Source organism: Martes martes (assembly GCF_963455335.1).
Source record: "Martes martes genome assembly, chromosome: 6".
Classification (NCBI taxonomy): domain Eukaryota; kingdom Metazoa; phylum Chordata; class Mammalia; order Carnivora; family Mustelidae; genus Martes; species Martes martes.
This window is the reverse complement of record NC_137893.1, coordinates 8,938,532-8,956,653: the sequence shown is the minus strand read 5'-3', so window position 1 is coordinate 8,956,653 and position 18,122 is coordinate 8,938,532. Positions and strand designations below refer to the sequence as shown.

The window sequence follows — 18,122 nt, the reverse complement described above, 5'->3', positions numbered from 1 at the left end:
GAGTGACCTTCAGGATTCTGAGCTCCTGTTAAAAATGTTCGGCTCCCCCGCTTGGGGGTGTTGGGAGGAGCAGCAGTGCTGAGCCCCTGTTCTTATTCAGTTGCCCATCTTGTGTGGTTCTAGGGAATGAAGATTTTCTTCATGGTCGTGGCAGCTGTGTATGTTTTATACCTTCTGTTCTTGATAGTGCGGGCCTGTTCTGAGCTACGTCACATGCCTTATGTAGGTGAGTGCCCCATGACGAACGGACCGAGGTGAGGAGGGCCAGGAGTCGACCTCACACGATGGGAGGAGTGGCTGGAGTCCACCCAGCAAGAGGCCTGACCTGGATGGGGACCTGTCCCACACCCTCATGCTGGGGGCACCAGTGCCTTTGGTCCCTGGGGAGCCACAACAGGGCCGAATGGGTAACTCAGACAGTGCCTCAGGCCAGAACTGGAGGGAGGCCTGTGGGGTGGAGGGGCCCTGGGGCCCTGGGTGCCAGTGTGGCTATTGGAGCTTCCTGGATCCTTCCAGAATTGTACCCTGTGGAGGATGTGGCCGGGGCCGTTTTCCTCGTCCTGGGTCAGGGCAACTCACCTGATCTCCTACGTTCCTCTCCGCCAATCTGTTACAACCAAATAACAATGGCCACGGTCTCTCTGGGGACCCTCCTTGACTTTGGGGAGGGACAGCATTTCTTCTGGGCTTCAGGTGCACACAGGCTTAAAGTCCAGAGGGAGGAGGGGTTTTGTTCAGGAGGCTTTGTTTATTTTTGTCTTTATGTTTAAGCTCCCAGAGATGAGAGTGGAATTTACTTCCCAAGTGATTTAATGGGGTATTTGTTTCTTTTTCAGATCTCAGGTTAAAATTTTTGACTGCATTGACTTTTGTAGTGCTCGTCATTAGGTAAGAAGACTTTATTTCTTGAAAGAAGCAAAACAGCGCATTTGTATTTTCCTGTCATGAATATCTTTTTTCCCCTTTTACAGAGTTCATTTTAGGGCTTTTCCAGCCAGATCTGTTCATTAGGTCAGGGGGCCCCTTGCACAGGGCGGACCCTGAGTGTCCGTGGGAGAGCTCATGTCGTGCTGTAAGCGCCGCAGGGACTGCGGGGACTGGGCCCCCCGGGCCTGCGCTGCTGGCGCTCCTCCTCGTTCTGCGGGCACCGCGTAGCTGGGGCAGCCATGGCCCAGTGCGGGGTCAAGAACTAGAACAGCACGCGTGTGTGCTTGGCAGCTGGCATCCTTTTGGTGCTCCGGGGGGGGGAGGACTGTGCTTTCGAATTTGGTACCGTGGGGGTCCTTGAACTGCAGCGCGGTGGCCCCGGGGCAGGGGACACTTCGGCGGGAGGCTATGGAGGCTGAGGCCCCGGTGACGACGTTTCTGTGAACACATACCTGATCGTTGTTGGGTTGGTAGTGGTTTGTCACCTTCTGCTAAAATCCAAGTCCAGAGAGAAGAAAATCTAGTCACTTGCCTTTCTCTGAGGTTTGAGGCAAGTAAATGGCTGCCAGCCCTCTTCCTGGGCAGGAGCCGCAGGAGGCTCTGAGAGGTCAGCTTTGCAGGGCTGCTCCAGGGTTCCCGGCTGCCTGAGCTGTGGCCTCCCGTGGGCACGCGTGTCCCTTCCCCTGCGGGTCGTGCTCATCGCTCACTGCCCGAATTCAGTGTGGACTTGCTTCATTCAGCATCTGCACTCGCCTGGAAACAGCAGTGCATGTGCGCGCAGTCAGCCCTTCCTCAGCACCTGGCGCGCAGGCCGGCTCTGCTTCCCACACGCGCTCCCTCGTGTGCCCTCACACCCTTTCACACATACACAGCCCCCCTCACACACACACCCCTACACACCCTCTCATGCCCCCTCACACTCTCAACACACCTCTTGACAACACTCACACCCCCTCATACTCATGCTCTCACACCGCCTCACACACGCACACCCCACACACTCCCTCTCGCCCCTCACGCTGCCTCACACACACTCACACCCTTCTTCATAACACTCCCACAGCCCCTCATATGCTCTCACAGCCCCTCACACTCACACACAGTCTCTCTCTCACACAGACACACGCACACACTCTTCACGTCCCCTCGCACGTCCTCACCCTCGCGCGGTCGGAATCCACAGGCCGGGAGTGGGAGACCCATAGCGGCCTCCGTAGAGTCCGAGAGGTCGTTCTGCCTTTGCGGTCGTTCTTATGCGACTTCAGGGGCCTCATTCCTTTGTCCACGAGCGTCCGGAGTGTCTGCTCCGGTCCCCGGGCCGCAGGCTCCTCCCCGTCACGGGGAGTACGTTCCGATGGAGGAAGGCGGTGACACACAAGCAGATGAACAGCCCAAGTCCTGCAGTGGAAAGAGGTGTGACAGGGCAGGAGTGGAGGGGACGCCTCTCGGAGGAGGGGACGCTTGGCCTGGGGCCTGGCGGGGGAGCCCTGCAGACATGGGGACGGCAGGGGACTCGCTGAGTCAGGAGGAGCGGCAGTGTCCCCGGAGGAGAGACAGTGAAGGGAGGCCCGTCCGCGGAGGGGCGAGCTCAGGCCCTGCCGGCCCAGCAGGGAGCCAGCCCGGGAGGGGAAGAGCTCCGACTTGCGTTTTTGTGTTCGCGGTCGGGCTGGCTCCTCGCGGACAGCGGAGCACGGGGAGGGGCATGAGCGCAGGTGCCGGTTGGGAGGCCGCGGAGTCGTTCCGGGCAGAGCCGCGTCGGCTGCGGAGCTCCGCGCCCTCAGACCCTTCTGTCATCACGGGTCCCGCAGGCAGGTGTCTGCGCAGACGCGCGGCGCATCCTCGCGTGAGGGTGGCTGAGCCCGCGGAGGGACACGTGGCCGGGGGGAGGCAGACTTTCCTCAGGGCCTCGTCATTTGTGGTTGGGGTTGGTCTTGGAAATGAGGTCTAAGGCGGAAGCGAGGAGAACATGCCGATGGATGCTCCGAGGCCCCGGTGCGGGGACATGGTCTGTGGCACGATTCGCTGCCTCGGCCCCAGCAGCGGCCCCAACGCCGGGTCTGAGGCCCAACAGCCGGGGCGGGGGTGGTGCGGCGCGTGGGCGCGCACGGGTGCGTCTGCGCGCGCGGGTCCGTGCGCAAATGGTCGCGAAGGGACCGTGCGCACGGGGAGGATGGGACGAGTTCTGGGAGCTCCTGCCATGTCCTCGCCTGTGTTTACTTATTGTCCCTTCCCCTTGTTCCAGCATCGTCATCCTGTACTTAAGGTTTGGAGCGCAAGTACTGCAAGACAATTTCGTAGCCGAACTGTCCGCGCACTACCAGAACTATATCCTTCCCACCGGAGCCTTCAGGCTTCGCGCGCCGCGCACGGGGTGCCCGCGGGCCGCGCTCGGGCTCGGCAGGGCGACTCGGTCCCGAGGGAGTCACGCTCCCCAGCTGCTCTCGCTGCCACCCTGCTCTCCTGTCCCTGGGGATTCTTCAGGAACCCAAGCTCCGTGCGGAGCCTCGCGGCAGTCCGAGGTGCCTCTTCTCCCCACAGCACTGAGGGGAGGCGGAGCCCGATTTGAGAGTCCTCCCTCCCCATCACCCAGATGTGTCCAGCTGCAGTATCCACGGGTTGTGGCGATGAGGGCAGTTTAAACCTGTGTCCCCAGGAAGGACTCATAAGATAGCAGGACGCCCTTTGGGTTCCTACGTGTGCCTGAGGCCCGCGGGGCGGCTTGTCTCCGCACTGAACTCCTCCGGCGCTTGGCCGTGGACGGCCTCGCCACGCCCCCTTTCAGCGATGGTGTCCATCAGGGGGCGCTTTAGAGTTACTCCCTTACAGCTTAGCTTCTTTCTTGGGGGCCCTTCCATGCTTAGAATTAATGCAAGATTTTTCAAATTTTAGTGGCTGGATTTGACACTAACCTATTAGCAGCTTCTCAAAGGGGTCTGTTCCACTGAGAAGACGAAGAACGACTGGTTGGAGAGACCGGTCCCGGCCTTCACTTCAGTCTTGATTTACCCACTTGCGCGCTCGGCCCTCCTGCCCTTTGTGCGTAACTTGATCACATCAGGTCCTGCCACCTTCAGGGTTTCCACCCATAGAAAAGAGCGCGGTGCACCTGTTACTTACAGATGACCTTGAAAGGCTACGGTGACCTTCGGCTGTGGGCTTGCCCTGTGGCATCCTGCTGTCTGGGTCCTCGCTGGTGGTGAGCGCTGGAAAGGACTGCTGGTGGTGGAGGGGGCAGCCAGATGGAAAGCAGAGACCCCAGCTGAAATGTCCAAATACGGGGTGTCCGGGCGCTGCTCATTTCCCTTGACCAGTATCACCAGCTGAATTCTTATCTTTCTATGGCCTGTTGAACTTTTACCTCTACACTTTGGCCTTTGTGTATTCTCCGTCGAAGAACGCCCTGTACGGTGAGTCACCCCGCGGCCGCAGTGCTGGGCCGCATCGCCCTGGCGGAGGGGCGAGGTAGGCGGCCGAGGGGGCCCAGTCGTGGTTAGAACCCGGCCCGGGCTGCGTCGCTAGGGCCCAGGACGGGAGCAGAGGTTCCGGTAGAGGGGCCCGGCGCACAGGCATGTCCCTCAGCCGTGTGACGCCAAGTCTGTCGAGTGCTAGCGCCGTGGCCGTTCAGGGAAAGCCAGACTGTGAGGCAGACGTCCTGGAGCTTGGGCAGCGAGGTGGCGTTTCCGACCCACCACCCGGCTTCCATGTTGTGTGAGTTCCCGAAGCGCCTTCGTGAGAACGTGTCCCTCGAGCCTCGCGGCCGCTCCGCGGTACGGGCGCGGTTAGGCCCTGCTGAGAGGAGGAGCCTGGACGGCGGGGCTCCCGCCCTTCCCAGGGGTGGGAGGAACCGGGCGGGCGCCGCTGGTCTCCGGGGTGTTTTCTGCCCCCGCGACCCCCGCGGACTCCGGAGAAGTAGCGGGCTCGAGGCTGCCATTCACAGGCTCCTCCTGGAGCGTCTCGCCTCGGGGCGCTTCCCCGGCTCGGTCTGCCCAGCAGCCTGCTAGGTCCGAGGCTGCCCCCGGCTTGCACGTGAGAAACGGGCTCGGGAGGCGAGATTTGTTCGGGTCCCACAGATAATAAACGGTGGAAGCTGGGATTGGACTCCCGCTCTTTTTTTTTTTTTTTTAATTTTTTTTTTAAGATTTTATTTATTTGACAGAGATCTCAAGTAGGTGGAGAGGCAGGCAGAGAGAGAGAGAGAGAGGAGGAAGCAGGCTCCCTGCTGAGCAGAGAGCCTGATGCGGGGCTCCATCCCAGGACCCTGGGATCATGACCCGAGCCAAAGGCAGAGGCTTTAACCCACTGAGCCACCCAGGCGCCCCTGGACTCCCGCTCTTTTGGGCTCCTGTCCTTTCCCTGTAGCAGCCCCCCCCCCCCGGGCTAATCACTTAAAGATGCTTCTGTTGGCTTCCAGAGTCCCAGCTGAAAGACAACCCTGCGTTCTCCATGCTGAACGACTCGGACGATGACGTGATCTACGGGTAAGCCACCGCCTCCCGAGCATTCGGCCTGCTCTCGTGCCTTGACTGAACAGGCCGCCGGTCGTTCTAAAATGATTTTCAAGGCTTTATGATGTTTCTTTCACCTGGGCGTGTCCTGCGAGCCCATGGTTCTGACTCGACTCAGTGGTATTCCCTCTTCCGGGACAGTTAGCACGGGCGGGCGGTGACCACGGGAGGACCTGTCCTTCCTGGGGGGGGGGGGGGGGGCGGGGCTTGCTGGGGGGCGAGGGGCGGGCGGGAGCCGTGGGCGATAGATATGGGGAGCGCGGGGCTGTGAAGCACCTTCTTGCCGGAATGGCACCTCAGTGTGGAAGAGAAGAACAGAGGAGGAGCCATCAAAAGCCGAATGGCATCAAGGGTCTCTTCTGTGACAGGAGTGACTATGAAGAAATGCCCCTGCAGAACGGCCAGGCCATCCGGGCGCAGTACAAGGAGGGCTCCGAGAGCGACTGAGCCCCAGCCGCTGGAGGCCCGACGCTTTCCCGAGGCGCTGCTTCCCGGCCTTCCCCGCTCCGGCTGGCCTTTGGGCTTGTCTCGTAAGCAGAGATTTCCTGGTCCTTATCTGTTTATGTATTTTTGAAAGGAAAACCAAAACCAAGGAGAAATGTAAACATTGGGCCAAATTTATTTAGATTGGCTGCATTTGGGAAGAGAGGTGCTGATAAATGTAAACAGCCAAATCCTTTTTCAAAGATTTCAGATGAGAAGGAGTTCATTTTTAGTGGTGAGGAGGTAATTATTCCTGTTTTTAGTAGAGTTTTTTTTTTTTTTTTTGATAATCTGCTAATTCCAAGTCCATGGAAAGAAAGCCCTTATGAATGCGGTCCTCAGCATGGTTCTCCTCTTTCTTCCCCGTCCTGTACCAGTTTCAGCCCTTTAAGCTCTAAGGGAAGCCTATTTCTGTGCCTGTCTCAGGAGGGCAGAGCTTCCCCATCGAGTGCTCTGGGTAACCAAGCGTCCCAGGTGACGAGTAACTCCCGTCTCTGGTGTGAAATGCCTGAGTAATGGCTCATGAGGGAAGTGGTGGGCGAGCAGGTTCTAGTCTTGCACCATCACCACCGGGCAGAGCTCGGCTCGTGGGGCTCGGAGGAGCACTGGCTGAGATTCCTAAGGAAAGGGTAAGATAACCGACAAGTGCCAGCTCCAGGGAAGAGGTCTTGCTGCCATAGTTTTCCAAGAGACTGTGTACACGCGTGTGCATGTGAGCGGGAACGTGCACGAATGTGAACGGTTGTCACTGTGGCTGGGATGGGGAAGAGGGTATCCGCTACAGTTCCCGTAAGCTGTCATTTCTACGACTCCTTTAGAGAGAACACCCCATGGAATGATAATTTTTGGTGAAAGCTAAACAAAGGATTGATATGTTTTAGACTCTTTACTGTGAAAAAGTTTTTCAGTTTCACATTTGAAGCCTAGATGAAAGGAAGTAAAACATTTTCGGTGACTCATGGCAGCACATCCCTGGGTAGAAGGTCACTTGCTGGGAAGCACGCCCCGCCCTCCAGCGGCCAGGGAAGAGGAGGGCCTGCTCTCAAAGAGGAAAGTTGTCTCCAGCTGTTCAGTCTGTGGCATCATAGAAGGCCCTGGAGAGCTGCCAGTTCCTTTACGTCAAAGACTGAGTATAAGTCCGGTATAGAGATCTCCTTTCCCTTTCCTCTGAAATAATGTCTCTCTTGAACCGTTGACGTACGGTCACGGCTAAGCCCCCGATGGACGGCGTCGGGGCAGACACAGCGGGTAGGAGAGGATCGCGCCGCTCCGCAAGCAGGACCTGCGTTGTTTCCATCTATGCATTAACTCTCAATTGCTCAAAATTGGATTCCACTTTAGGTAAGATTGGGCCCTTCTAGAGGTTCATGAGAGACTTTTCAGTACGACTTCACATCTCTCTGTTTAGTTTGAACTTTAGTGATAACATACCTTTAATATGGATTCCATTTGTTTTCAAAACCTTGTAAATATAAAAAAGTTTGAATTAAAACAACTGTTATTGCAAGGGTAATTCAAGTTTACATGGTTTTTACATTTTCAATGGTGTGATGACTTTTTTGATTCTGAGTACTCCAAGGTACTGGAAAAGTTTTTTCTTTTACCAAATTTTTTCAACTTCTACTAAGTATAATTTAATGTAAATTGATGAAAACTTGTGCTAATTAATGTATTCTAATATGTGATATAGTTTACAAGTTATAATTATTATTAAATGTCCATAATTTGGAATGCTGTTATTTATCAGTAAATGTAAACTATTTGAGGCATTTAGCCATACACATTAGAACTTTTTAACACCTGTCTGCGTCCTGTAGTATAATTATATTATAAATTGATGACTGATACCTTCATACTTGATTCTTCATGGCATCAAGTCACTGAAATGAAAATATGGGAGTGTTTATTTACTTTTTGTAACTAAGTTGGAAACAAAAAAATGATAAAAGGAAGTACATAAGGGGAAAATGATTCTTGTTAAATCATGCATTTTCAGTAGTCTCCGGTGTATCATATGTATCAACATATTACGTACTCCATGTAAAAATTTGCTTAAAGTATACAGCATTTAGCATGTAGTATATATGCCGTAGGTATTAGGTTGAAACACTAAAGTCTGCCAGAAACTTTAGACAGTAGCAAGAAAATTGTTTTGTTTTTTCTTGGAGAGTATCAGTTTTGCAAACTTCAGTTGTAAATTCAAAGGGCTGACTTTAGTTCTTCCATGGTAATGGCTTGAATAACATCATCTTTGGGATAATTTTTTACACTGGTCCAGTCTAGGGGAACCTGGAAGATGACCGTATGTATTCAGCTTCCCTAGGGAGAGCATCATTATCCGTGTGGGTAATAGGTCTGCTTGATTTATTATTAAATCATTACAGCAGTGAAGTGATGCAGTTTTCTCTCTCTTAAGCCCCATTTGAAAGGCTAGAGAAGGGGATATATAAAATATATTCAAGGTTTGTAAGATTGTTCCTGTACATAATTAGATTGCAGTAAAAGTTTAGATACATTACGTAAACCCAGCCCACTAAATGGGCAGGTTACAAGACAACTGTCACCAGCCTCAAGCATTCCATGAACTACTTACTGAAGGTGCAGTTGTGTTAAGTCGGTCACAGTATGGTCAGTGACTTATTTCCTGGAATCCTCCTCCCAGGGAAAACCATGGAAGCTCAGAGACACGATGGTGAAAAGGGACATCTAGTGAGTACGAGTTAAGTCACTAAAGAATATTTATGTATTTTGAGGACTTTAGAAACCAATTGCCTTAGAGGTTAGACTTTTGGGGGAAAAAAGCTACACATCTTTTCCCCAGGCCCAAGGGAAGTCGCTTTAGTCTGTGACATCTTGTTACCCTGTTCATGTTGACTTGACATGTTTTAGATATACTGGTAACTATGATACCACACAGTGAAACAGAATTTTCTGCTACTGAAAACTGCCTTTTTACAAAAAGACTGTACATATTTGTAAAATAAAAACTTGAAGTTCAAAGGGAAAGCTAGAACTCTGTTAACAGATCCTAGAACTGTCCATGAGCACAGGAACCCCTGACGACAGAACGATCATTGTATTCAATCAAAAGTGAATAAATGTTTATTTATGGCAAACTTACACTTGGGAATGGCTTGATTGTGAAACTTCCTTTCTGGTAAATGTTAATGAACTTTACATACTCAGTCCTTTCTTACGGCATTTATTTGCTCCTGCGTGCGTTCATTTGGCCATTCAGGCATGAGAGCTTTAAGGCCAAAAGTAGAACTTTCTTGATTTCAGCAAGTGGACACAAAGCATGTCTTTATTCCTGTGTGAACGTGGCCCGTGGATGAGCACTGAAGGTGAGGTCACAGACTGGGGCTTGGGGCCCACCTCCCTCCTTAGATAACACCTTTCAGTCCATCAGATAGCCTCCCAGCGTGGTTTCTGTGTAACACTGATTTAGAAATAAGGGCCTAATTGTGAACACAAAATGAATGACGGTGAAAACATGTGGGAGGCCCTGCAGCACTAGCACATTTCTGGAGGACTGCAGCTGACGAGGGGAGGAGGCTGGGGCAGAAGCTGGCGCGCCACCGCCCGGGCAGCGCGTGCGGCCGGAAGCCCCGGCCGCAGCGGGGACCAGCTGGCCGGCTCCCGGAAGCCGCAGGACCCTGCACCCGCGGGTCCACGCAGCACACCCTGCAATCGACAGGACCGACACAGATCGTAACTTTTCCTTTTTGTTTTTGCAGTTTCCCAGTGAAGTCTGAAGAATTCATTTGTGGTATCATTTAGACTCTGAAGAAAAACACAAACTTCAAAGTGGAATAATTTATTCTTCTAACCAAAGTACAAAGTATGGAAAATTAGTATATCTGAGAGAAAGTTTCAAACTAGCAGATTTCAGTTTTTAGCACCTTTGAAAAGAAATATTCAGAGTTAAGAGAGTGGCAGCAGAGGCCTGAGCACCCAGGATGACAGTCCTCGGACTTGGCTATGCCGTTCACAGAACAGGGCAGTCACCTGGCTGTCCTCCACACCGTGAGCGCCACGAGAGAGAGGAGGAGGAAGATGCTGGCCGGAGCCCGCGGCCGTGGGGAGAGGCGGCGCGCGCAGGCACAGGCGGAGGCCCGGCGAGCCTCAGATGGACAGCCCGAAGGCGCTGACGATGCAGTACATGGTCTTGTTCTCCCACCGCACGGTGCAGCTGCCTGCGGGGAGAAGGCACACAGCTCAGCCCAGGGAGCCCGGGGTGCGCCACCCCGACCTCTCACACTTCTGCACGGCCCGCGCACAGAGAAGGCCGCTCAGCCTGGGCTGTCTGCAAGGTGTCGGCAGGGGACTGTGGTAGGCATGCATCCCAAGACCGGAAACATCCAAGTACGTGTTTCAGAAAACCCTGCCTGGAAAACTCTAGGTCTCAGCGGGGTGGAGGCCACGCAGCCTCAGGGAGAGGCCCAGGACAAGCGTTCACCGAGCGAAGGGGAGACCGTACCGTCCGTAGAGCTGTCCCAGAAGCAGGAACTGGCCGTGTGCAGCCCCGCTCCGTTCTTCTGCATAATCACACAGGTCACTTCAATGAAAACAAATGTTTGTTAGAGAAATCTACTTAGCCACACACCTTTCTCTCGTTCTACTCTCAGCATTCGGACATGGATCCCGTGGTAGGTGTCCACGGAACAGCCACTGGGGCAGACTGGCCCTGTGACAGTGGCACGCCACAGCCTGCCCCCGCCCTACCCCCGTGCCTGCTCTCCAAGCGTCTGGTGTGAAGTGCTGGGAGGTCCCGTAACGGGCGCCCTGCAACTGTTCCAGCCGCCCGCCAGGCCCGCCGGGGGTCACGCGCACGGCACGGGGACCTGCCCGTACTGCTGCGCACGTGCTCTGAGGTCACACGCCGCTGCGCCTCTCTTCTGCCACCAGTCCCGCCTCTCAGCAGTGCTTCGAGAACCCCCACAGTATGTACGAGAGGCAGAGGTACGTTACCGATGTACTTAAATGGCTTTCCCAGCTTGGTGAGTTGGCTTAAAGTTTGTTCTACTACGTTTGTGGTCCATTGATTGACTTTGCTGTGCTGGTAGGCATTGCCACCGATCGCGCTCTCTATAGCCTGGAACACAGAGCAGAGGTCACTGTTAGCAGAAGACGCCCAGCACCCTGTGGCTGGTACCGGAGTTCCTCACCCGAAGACTGTGGAAACATCATCTGCATAAAACGTGAGCAAAAGCCATGAGCGCCCCTTCACAAATACACCTTTGTTTAACAGCGTCCTCATTCATTAAGTGTTTTTCTTGTTTTTTTTTGTTTTTTTTTTTTTTAAGATCTTATTTATTTGACAGAGAGACAGTGAGAGAGGGAACACAAATGGGAAATGGGAGAGGGAGAAGCAGACTTCCCCTGAGCAGGGAGCCCGATGTGGGGCTCAATCCCAGGGCCCTGGGATCATGACCTGAGCTGAAGGCAGATGATTAACAACTAAGCCATCCAGGCACAGTTAATAATAAGTTAAAACTTAAGTTTTATATCATTTTCTAAAATCCACACTTATATAGATCTGTCAAATTTTAAAAACATGTTGACTGAATTTACGGTCGACTGTTGTAGTTGGTACCTGGAGATAATCTTTTTTTCCTACTGAGGCTAGAAAATATTCTCCTTTGCCCATTCCTTTCTTAAAAGTATAGCAGACAGAAAAATCCTTACTGGTTGTACAACTGACAACATACAAACCTACCCAAATAATCGTGTCTTCCAAAATACTTCCTTTATCCCGCATTTTCTGGCGATGTTAATACGTAAGTGTACTTTTCAGATAATAAAAAACGAGCCCTATATATTTACAAAAATTATTTTAAGCTTATGATGAATTTTTCTGTTTGAAATTGTCTTTCCATCCTGCATCCTGGAGAGGGTTCAGAGTTTACTCAGGAATACGTACGGCTGGTTGCCCCTACTCTTGCTCAAGTTTGTAGTTAGGCTATTACCACTTTATGATTTTCTGGGCCTCTTTATGCTGATGCCAGTGTGCCTGCCTCTAACTAAGTGGCTTTCTTCTCTACCCCTTTTCTAGCTAGAAACCAGAAACCTGAATTCTGATGACAATTATGACCTAAAATCATTTGGGGAAGGCCCAGTTCTGTCCTCAGACATGCAGAGAAAAACAGTCTTGGGGTCTGAGTTGTACACACTCGAGATGGATTAGGGTCTACTGTCTGGGACAAAAGCTCAGTGATCTTGCTTTTGAGGAACAAAGAGCTACCTATAATCACACCCTGATTTCTACCCATTTATCCTGGGACTCTGAGCAGTCACATTAAACACACCTCGTTTAGCTTCTGGCCTTCCCCTGCACCCCCCACCCATTATCATAGCTTCTTCTCATCCTCTGACATGTTCTGCCCCCTTCCCAACTCGGGATAAAATGAGGTTGTGGGGACATAGGTGCTCCTCGTTTAAAAGGACACGGTTATTACTAGATCTGGATATTGGTCAAAGAAGTTGGGGGGGTGGTGAAGAAGAGGGGGGCATCGCTCAAGCTGAGCCTCTAACTTTGGCAGCTCTCTCCACATACACTTGGAATTCACTGTTTTTCAGGGAGGGAGGAAAATTGCCCTCCAATTTTGGACTCACCCAAATTTATTACTGCACAATCCTTAAAAGAGCTCAAGGGAACAATTAACCTATTGCCAGGGGCGAAAAAGCTGTTGACACAGTGACCACGTGAGAGTACCACAGCAATGTTACTTTATGCCACCGTGGAGACTGTGAAGAGTCTATGTTCAACTGCACTTGTTGCCTGGCAACTGAGTCAAAGACAATGCTGAAAACAAGTGAGATCACAGGGGACCTGACAGCAAGCCATCCCCACTTCTCACAGTTCGACTGCGGCTCCAGCACCTTCTTGCTACCCACGCCCTGCCCCTTGTTCTGTAAGAAACACCGTGTGCAAAAACAAAAGCAAACCGTTACAGATCCTGAACAACTAGAAAATCACCTGTGCTGGCGAATAATGCATATGGTAGAACAAAATCATTTTGCTTTTTGGTGTTGGTCACAAAAACAGGTTGCGGTTCTTCATCACTCTGGCATTAGATAATAATCTGCATTAGAGTCAATTCCAAATTACACACATACTCTCAGTTGGCACTTTAAACTTCGATCATCTAATGGCTTTCCTCTGGCTGATGGCTTCAGTCTGTGCTCCATTTACACAGGAAGAGAAGGGACTAATAAGGAAAATCGTACTGGCCTCATTCCCGCCGCCCCAGGCCTCTGCACTACTCCAGGCCCATCTGCTTCATTCCAGTCCCTCAAACACACCATCCACAGTCTCGCCACAGGGTCTGTGCACGTGCACACACTTCCTGGAATGTCTGCCCCTCTTTTTGCGGAGTTAACACGACTCCTGCTCATTCTCCAGATTGTAGCTGTGAATATACCAGGTGAGTCAGATCCCTCACAGCACCATGTACAGTGGCACACGATACACACAGGGAATCCACGTTTACATTTTCCAGTGTGAGGATTTGGTAAGTGCCTGCCTGGGCCCGCCCTGTACTGTAAACCCCTTGATAGTCAGTCCCTAATGCCCCCTTGATACGTATTTTTCCAATGAATGATGAACAAATACCCTATTTTGTCTTCCACTGCTATCATGTAAGGGAGGTACCATGGTGAAAAATGATGAAGTAGGTAGTTCAGGAATATAAGACAAACGGGTAAGCCCCACCTGGATCATCAGGTCGTAAGTAACTGGAAGTTAATCAGTTTTTTATATTCACTGTTTATTCGACACCAGAAACATTTACTTGCATACCATGACCATGAGTCTTTTATGTTAAAAGGTTACAGATTCAAGTCTTAGTAACATTCAATAATAATGCTAATATATTACTTTTCCTGTCTGGTTTAAAATATATAATTTTCATAATATGGGAGTAATTCTTATCTACATATTCACTGAAGTAAAAACTGTTATTTGAAATGCCAAAACACATAGGCTCAGTTGAAACAATTCCAAGATAGTATTTAGAACACATTATTTTCACTCATAAAGCCATTAATCAACATTTTAAAAATAAGCATTCTTCCTCTTACCTCTTTTACAATGTTGCTCACTTCATCAACGACAAAAGCAGTCTGTAAGCAAGAAAATTAGTTAAGTTTGATGGCTTTAAAAGATCGGTTTCCACTGCACTGATTAATGCAATGTCAGGTAATGAACACAATTTAGAAATGAGGACTTAGAAAGAACCAAACTAAATTTCTCATTTTACCAAGAGACTCAGAAATGCCGAGTGGCTCTTTGAGGATCACAGAGCCGGTGAGGGGCCATCAGGAGTCTAGAGTATGTATATAACTTAAAGGGTTTTGGTTTGTTTTAATCATGCCATGGACCAAAAGGCTGACCTGAATTTAGATTCAATCTCTCTCTCCATTTCAACTGGCTGAATAGGATCATTAACAAACCAGAAGTTTAACGAGTTCCTTGACTTCTGTTTTAATTAGCTGACACCTTTCCTGATGTAAACTGATTAGGAGGTTTGAAACTTAAAGACGTTTTGTTTTGTTTTTATTCACAGTTAGTGATAAAGTATACAATGATAATACTACTTCCCCAGAATTATGTGTCCTTTTTAATGCTGTCCTACTTCAGGACAACACTGGCTGCTGGCACAGCTGTTCTCCACCAGTGCCTCAGGATGAGCAGGGAGGTGGGCTGCCACCAGTAATCTAATGGCGGGAGCTTAAAGATGGTTTTCTTTTTACACAGGGTACATTTGAATGGGCACAAGGTTCTGAGTGCTGCGAACAGTACGTAGCTCTGGACATTCCTTCTGGAGGGCAGCCCCAAGCCCTCAGTTATTGTGAATCCTGGTGGAATAAAGTCAGAATGCCCTGCTTCTGGCAGTGAGCTATCCTGCCTGCTGGATGCTGACCACCAGGGCCCGGTCCACACCATGCCTTTTCTTTCCATAGGATCGAGAGCAGACCGCCTGAAGCCCTCTCACTTGCTGTACTCACAGGCTGGCATGCCTGGAGACAAAGCCAACTCACCAAATGAATGAAAATTTGCAGTATCTTACAGATCAAATGATTTCTTGAGATTTAAAGGATCCTTCCAAGGACTTGCGTGATACTAAACCATACAGAAATGTCCCTGTGTAACTAGCCACGTGGCTAAACTAGGAAAAAGGTTGAAGGGCATTTCAGTGGACTTTTAGTGGAAAAGTGGAGTTGTACAGAATCCCCTGGGCAGTTTCAGCTTCTATAAGAAATAAGAACAATGAATTGAGAGTAGTCTTACAAAGGTCCAGGTATGTACATGAAGTCAGAGGCTACGCAGAAAAGGCTAGTTCAGAAGAGAGTGGCGTGGATTAGCAAATACCTAAGGCACCCCTACTAGAAAAAAGTCAAGGTCTCATCCTCCTAAGGGCCTAGGGCTTTATCTCCTGTAAACAGACACTCTGTTCAGCCCTTCAATTCACAGATCTGCAAGTGAGATCTGGAATAATGAAGTCCCTTAGCCACCCCATTTGGTGGGAGCCAGAATTAGAATAACAGTATTAAGAGATTTCTCTTACATAAGTTTTATGGCTATTCCTATAATACAAGCTATTTTCCTATATTAGTTAGTTTATGGAGAAAAAGCTTTTCCTTTGCTAGATGCTCCTGAACCATGTCTTCTCATAATGACCCATTGGTTGTTCACAGCAAACACTGATACCGCACGACCATTAGTGTGGTACTTAGGAAACTCAGATCAAAACTGAAGCTCTAGCATCAGTCCTTAAGTCTTAGATGTTTTCTTTCCCCTCCAAACATTCCTGCTTACACTGTTTCAAAAATGGTAAAATATCAAACCTTACCAACTTCACCTATAGCTTTTATTTTTGACAGTCTGCATAATATGTAGGACTCAACTTATTTCAATTTCAACGAGAATTATTACTTAGAACAAAACGGGCAACTATTTTTCTATAATAGCCCCCATCAGCTATACTCCCTGGATGCGTGTTAAACTGAAGGAAAGCACACCGTTAGAATAAATGTCTGCTGCTTGGCAAGTAATTGTGTGCTTTACCCTGCCTCTTCATTGAGGCAATGAGAGATTGTCTTTCCCCCACAAACAGGAGCTCTCACACTGACATCTCAAACTCAAATTGAAAATGAAACTTAAGTGATGGCAGCCGTGGTGGGTGTAAGCACCGAACTGAAGAACAAGGTTCGGGCCGGCAGACAAAGGCAGGCTCTCCTACAGTACACTTCTGCATCTCACACAGCCTGAGACCTGAAAGATGCGACTGCATTTGCGTGTCACGCGTGCATGTCACTCTGGAGTCTTGCGTTAAAACATCAGCAGACGCACATGCGGCCTACAGTCTTCCCCACCCGCAGACGCGGAGCACCTAGTCCAGGGTGGGGGTCTGCACCGCCGAATAAAGGGAGGGAGTGATAGCTGTCTCCCGGCGGCCCCGGCTGCGTGGAGCAGGGTCCGGAGGGGCAGCAGGGCGGCGGGAGAGGAGCGGATCGGGGGCGTGGCGGGCCGGCACGGAGCCAGGTTCCGGGGGCCGCGGGTCGGGGGTGTGGCAGGTCCGCGCGGAGCCCGGACTCGCGGGGCAGCGGGTGTGGGGCGGAGGAGTGCCGGGCCGGCGCTGGGCCAGGTTCGGGTGGCGGCTGGCCGAGGGGGTGCAGCAGGTCGGGGGCGTGGCAGGCCCGCGTGGAACCAGGCTCGGGACCCGGCGGGGCCAGGGGCGCGGCCGGCACCGGCTGGCTCGGGACAGGGGGCGGGCAGGGGGCGCCAGGGACGGGAGAGGCCCCGCCCCAGGAAGAAATCCCAAGGCTGCGGCACCCCTCCCGGAAGAACGACGGGGCGCACGCCGCCGTGCGGGGAGCCCCTGCCCAGCCCCGAGCTCCGCCCCGGAGCCCGGCGCCGACGCCCCGAGCAGGCCGGGCCGGGGGGTCACCGCGCAGCGCTGTGGAGGGCGCCAGTACCGCCAGTCCGCCCCGGAGACTGCCGCCGCCCACGTCCGGACGCGGCCTGGAAGCCCACACACGCCCTTGGCTGTCGCCGCCCACTTACGCCGGGCGTTCTCGGCCTTCACCCTTCCAGTCCCCGACCCGGCGGTTACCTCCTCCGCAGCCTGGTAGTCTTCCATCTTCCCTCCTGCGCGTCGCCTCCGCCTTCCTGAGTAGCGCGCACCGCGCAGGCGCGCTCAGGCTCCGCCCTTCGACCTCCCGCCCCGCCCCGCGCCCCCCCTACCCCGCTCCGGACCCGCCCCGCTCTAGGGCCCCTCCCACGGCCGAGGAGCGGGGCTGGGGACTCGGGATCCGACCCTCCTCGGGTCCTCCCTCACCCACCCCACCCCCACTGGTTTCCGTGGGAACCCGCTCAGTATCCCGGCGGCTCACAGGACCGCAGCAACTAAAACAAAGCAAAGGTGCAAAAGCCGTTCTCCTGTCCGGCCGTTCCCTCCAGCGTGTACTGTGTGGATTAATGTGAACATTCAAATGGGTTCAGACATCTATTAACAAATGGTAAAGGGATTTCTGAATATGATGAGCCGCGTGAGAAATTGCTTTCATTCTTCCTGGAGATCCAGGATTAAGAAACTTTAGCTCTGAACGAAACCTTCCTTTGCGGAGGTAAATTTTCTATGTAAGTGAGTTTTTTTTTTTTCTTTAACGACCATTAAAAAAACATTCTGGGTGGAAAAATTTTTAAATTAATTTATTTAATAAACATATAATGTATTTTTATCCCCAGGGGTACAGGTCTGTGAATCGCCAGGTTGACACACTTCACAGCACTCATCATAGCCCATACCCTCCCCAATGTCCATTTCCCCACCACCCTCTCCCGTCCCCCCTCCCCCCAGCAACCCTCAGTCTGTTTTTTGAGATCGAGTCTTTTATAGTTTGTCTCCCTCCCAATCCCATCTTTTCATTTTTTCTTTTCCTACCTCCCCCCAACCCCCCCACATTGCATCTTGGGTGGAAATTTTTTGTAAAATGGTGCACAGTTCCTGGTGGCTTTAAGCAAACTGAGCTAAACAGACACTTGGATACAGGGGTCACTCAGCAAATTAGTAATTGTACAGCCCTTGAACAAGAAGGGCTGGACTATGGGCACCTGTTTGCATGTACTCTGAGGCTAAGATCTTTGCCTTTGGGGGCTGCTTTTTCTGGTTTTACTATGTCCTGGAAATCAAACTGTCACTT

General features: G+C 51.6%; 2 protein-coding genes across 2 annotated transcripts in view; one reads left to right on the top strand and one right to left on the bottom strand.

The window, feature by feature from the left end:
- The window catches only part of TMEM181 (transmembrane protein 181), a 52,587-nt gene extending 43,550 nt beyond the window's left edge, over positions 1-9,037 (top strand). Inside the window, exons 12-17 of the mRNA XM_080806303.1 lie at positions 124-226; positions 837-888; positions 3,170-3,252; positions 4,245-4,334; positions 5,339-5,405; positions 5,801-9,037. Of these exons, the coding sequence (XP_080662429.1) occupies positions 124-226; positions 837-888; positions 3,170-3,252; positions 4,245-4,334; positions 5,339-5,405; positions 5,801-5,879 (474 nt within the window). The 3' untranslated portion in view covers positions 5,880-9,037. The remainder of the gene's footprint in view (positions 1-123; positions 227-836; positions 889-3,169; positions 3,253-4,244; positions 4,335-5,338; positions 5,406-5,800) is intronic.
- Positions 9,038-9,716: 679 nt separating this feature from the next.
- Positions 9,717-17,106, bottom strand: DYNLT1 (dynein light chain Tctex-type 1). Its single transcript, XM_080806304.1, has 5 exons — positions 17,033-17,106; positions 13,998-14,039; positions 10,887-11,010; positions 10,396-10,473; positions 9,717-10,111 (listed from the first exon to the last, which is right to left on the bottom strand). The coding sequence occupies exons 1-5, from the start codon at positions 17,057-17,059 to the stop codon at positions 10,041-10,043; spliced, it is 342 nt and encodes a 113-aa protein (XP_080662430.1). The 5' UTR covers positions 17,060-17,106; the 3' UTR covers positions 9,717-10,040.
- Between the last annotated feature and the right edge of the window lie 1,016 nt (positions 17,107-18,122).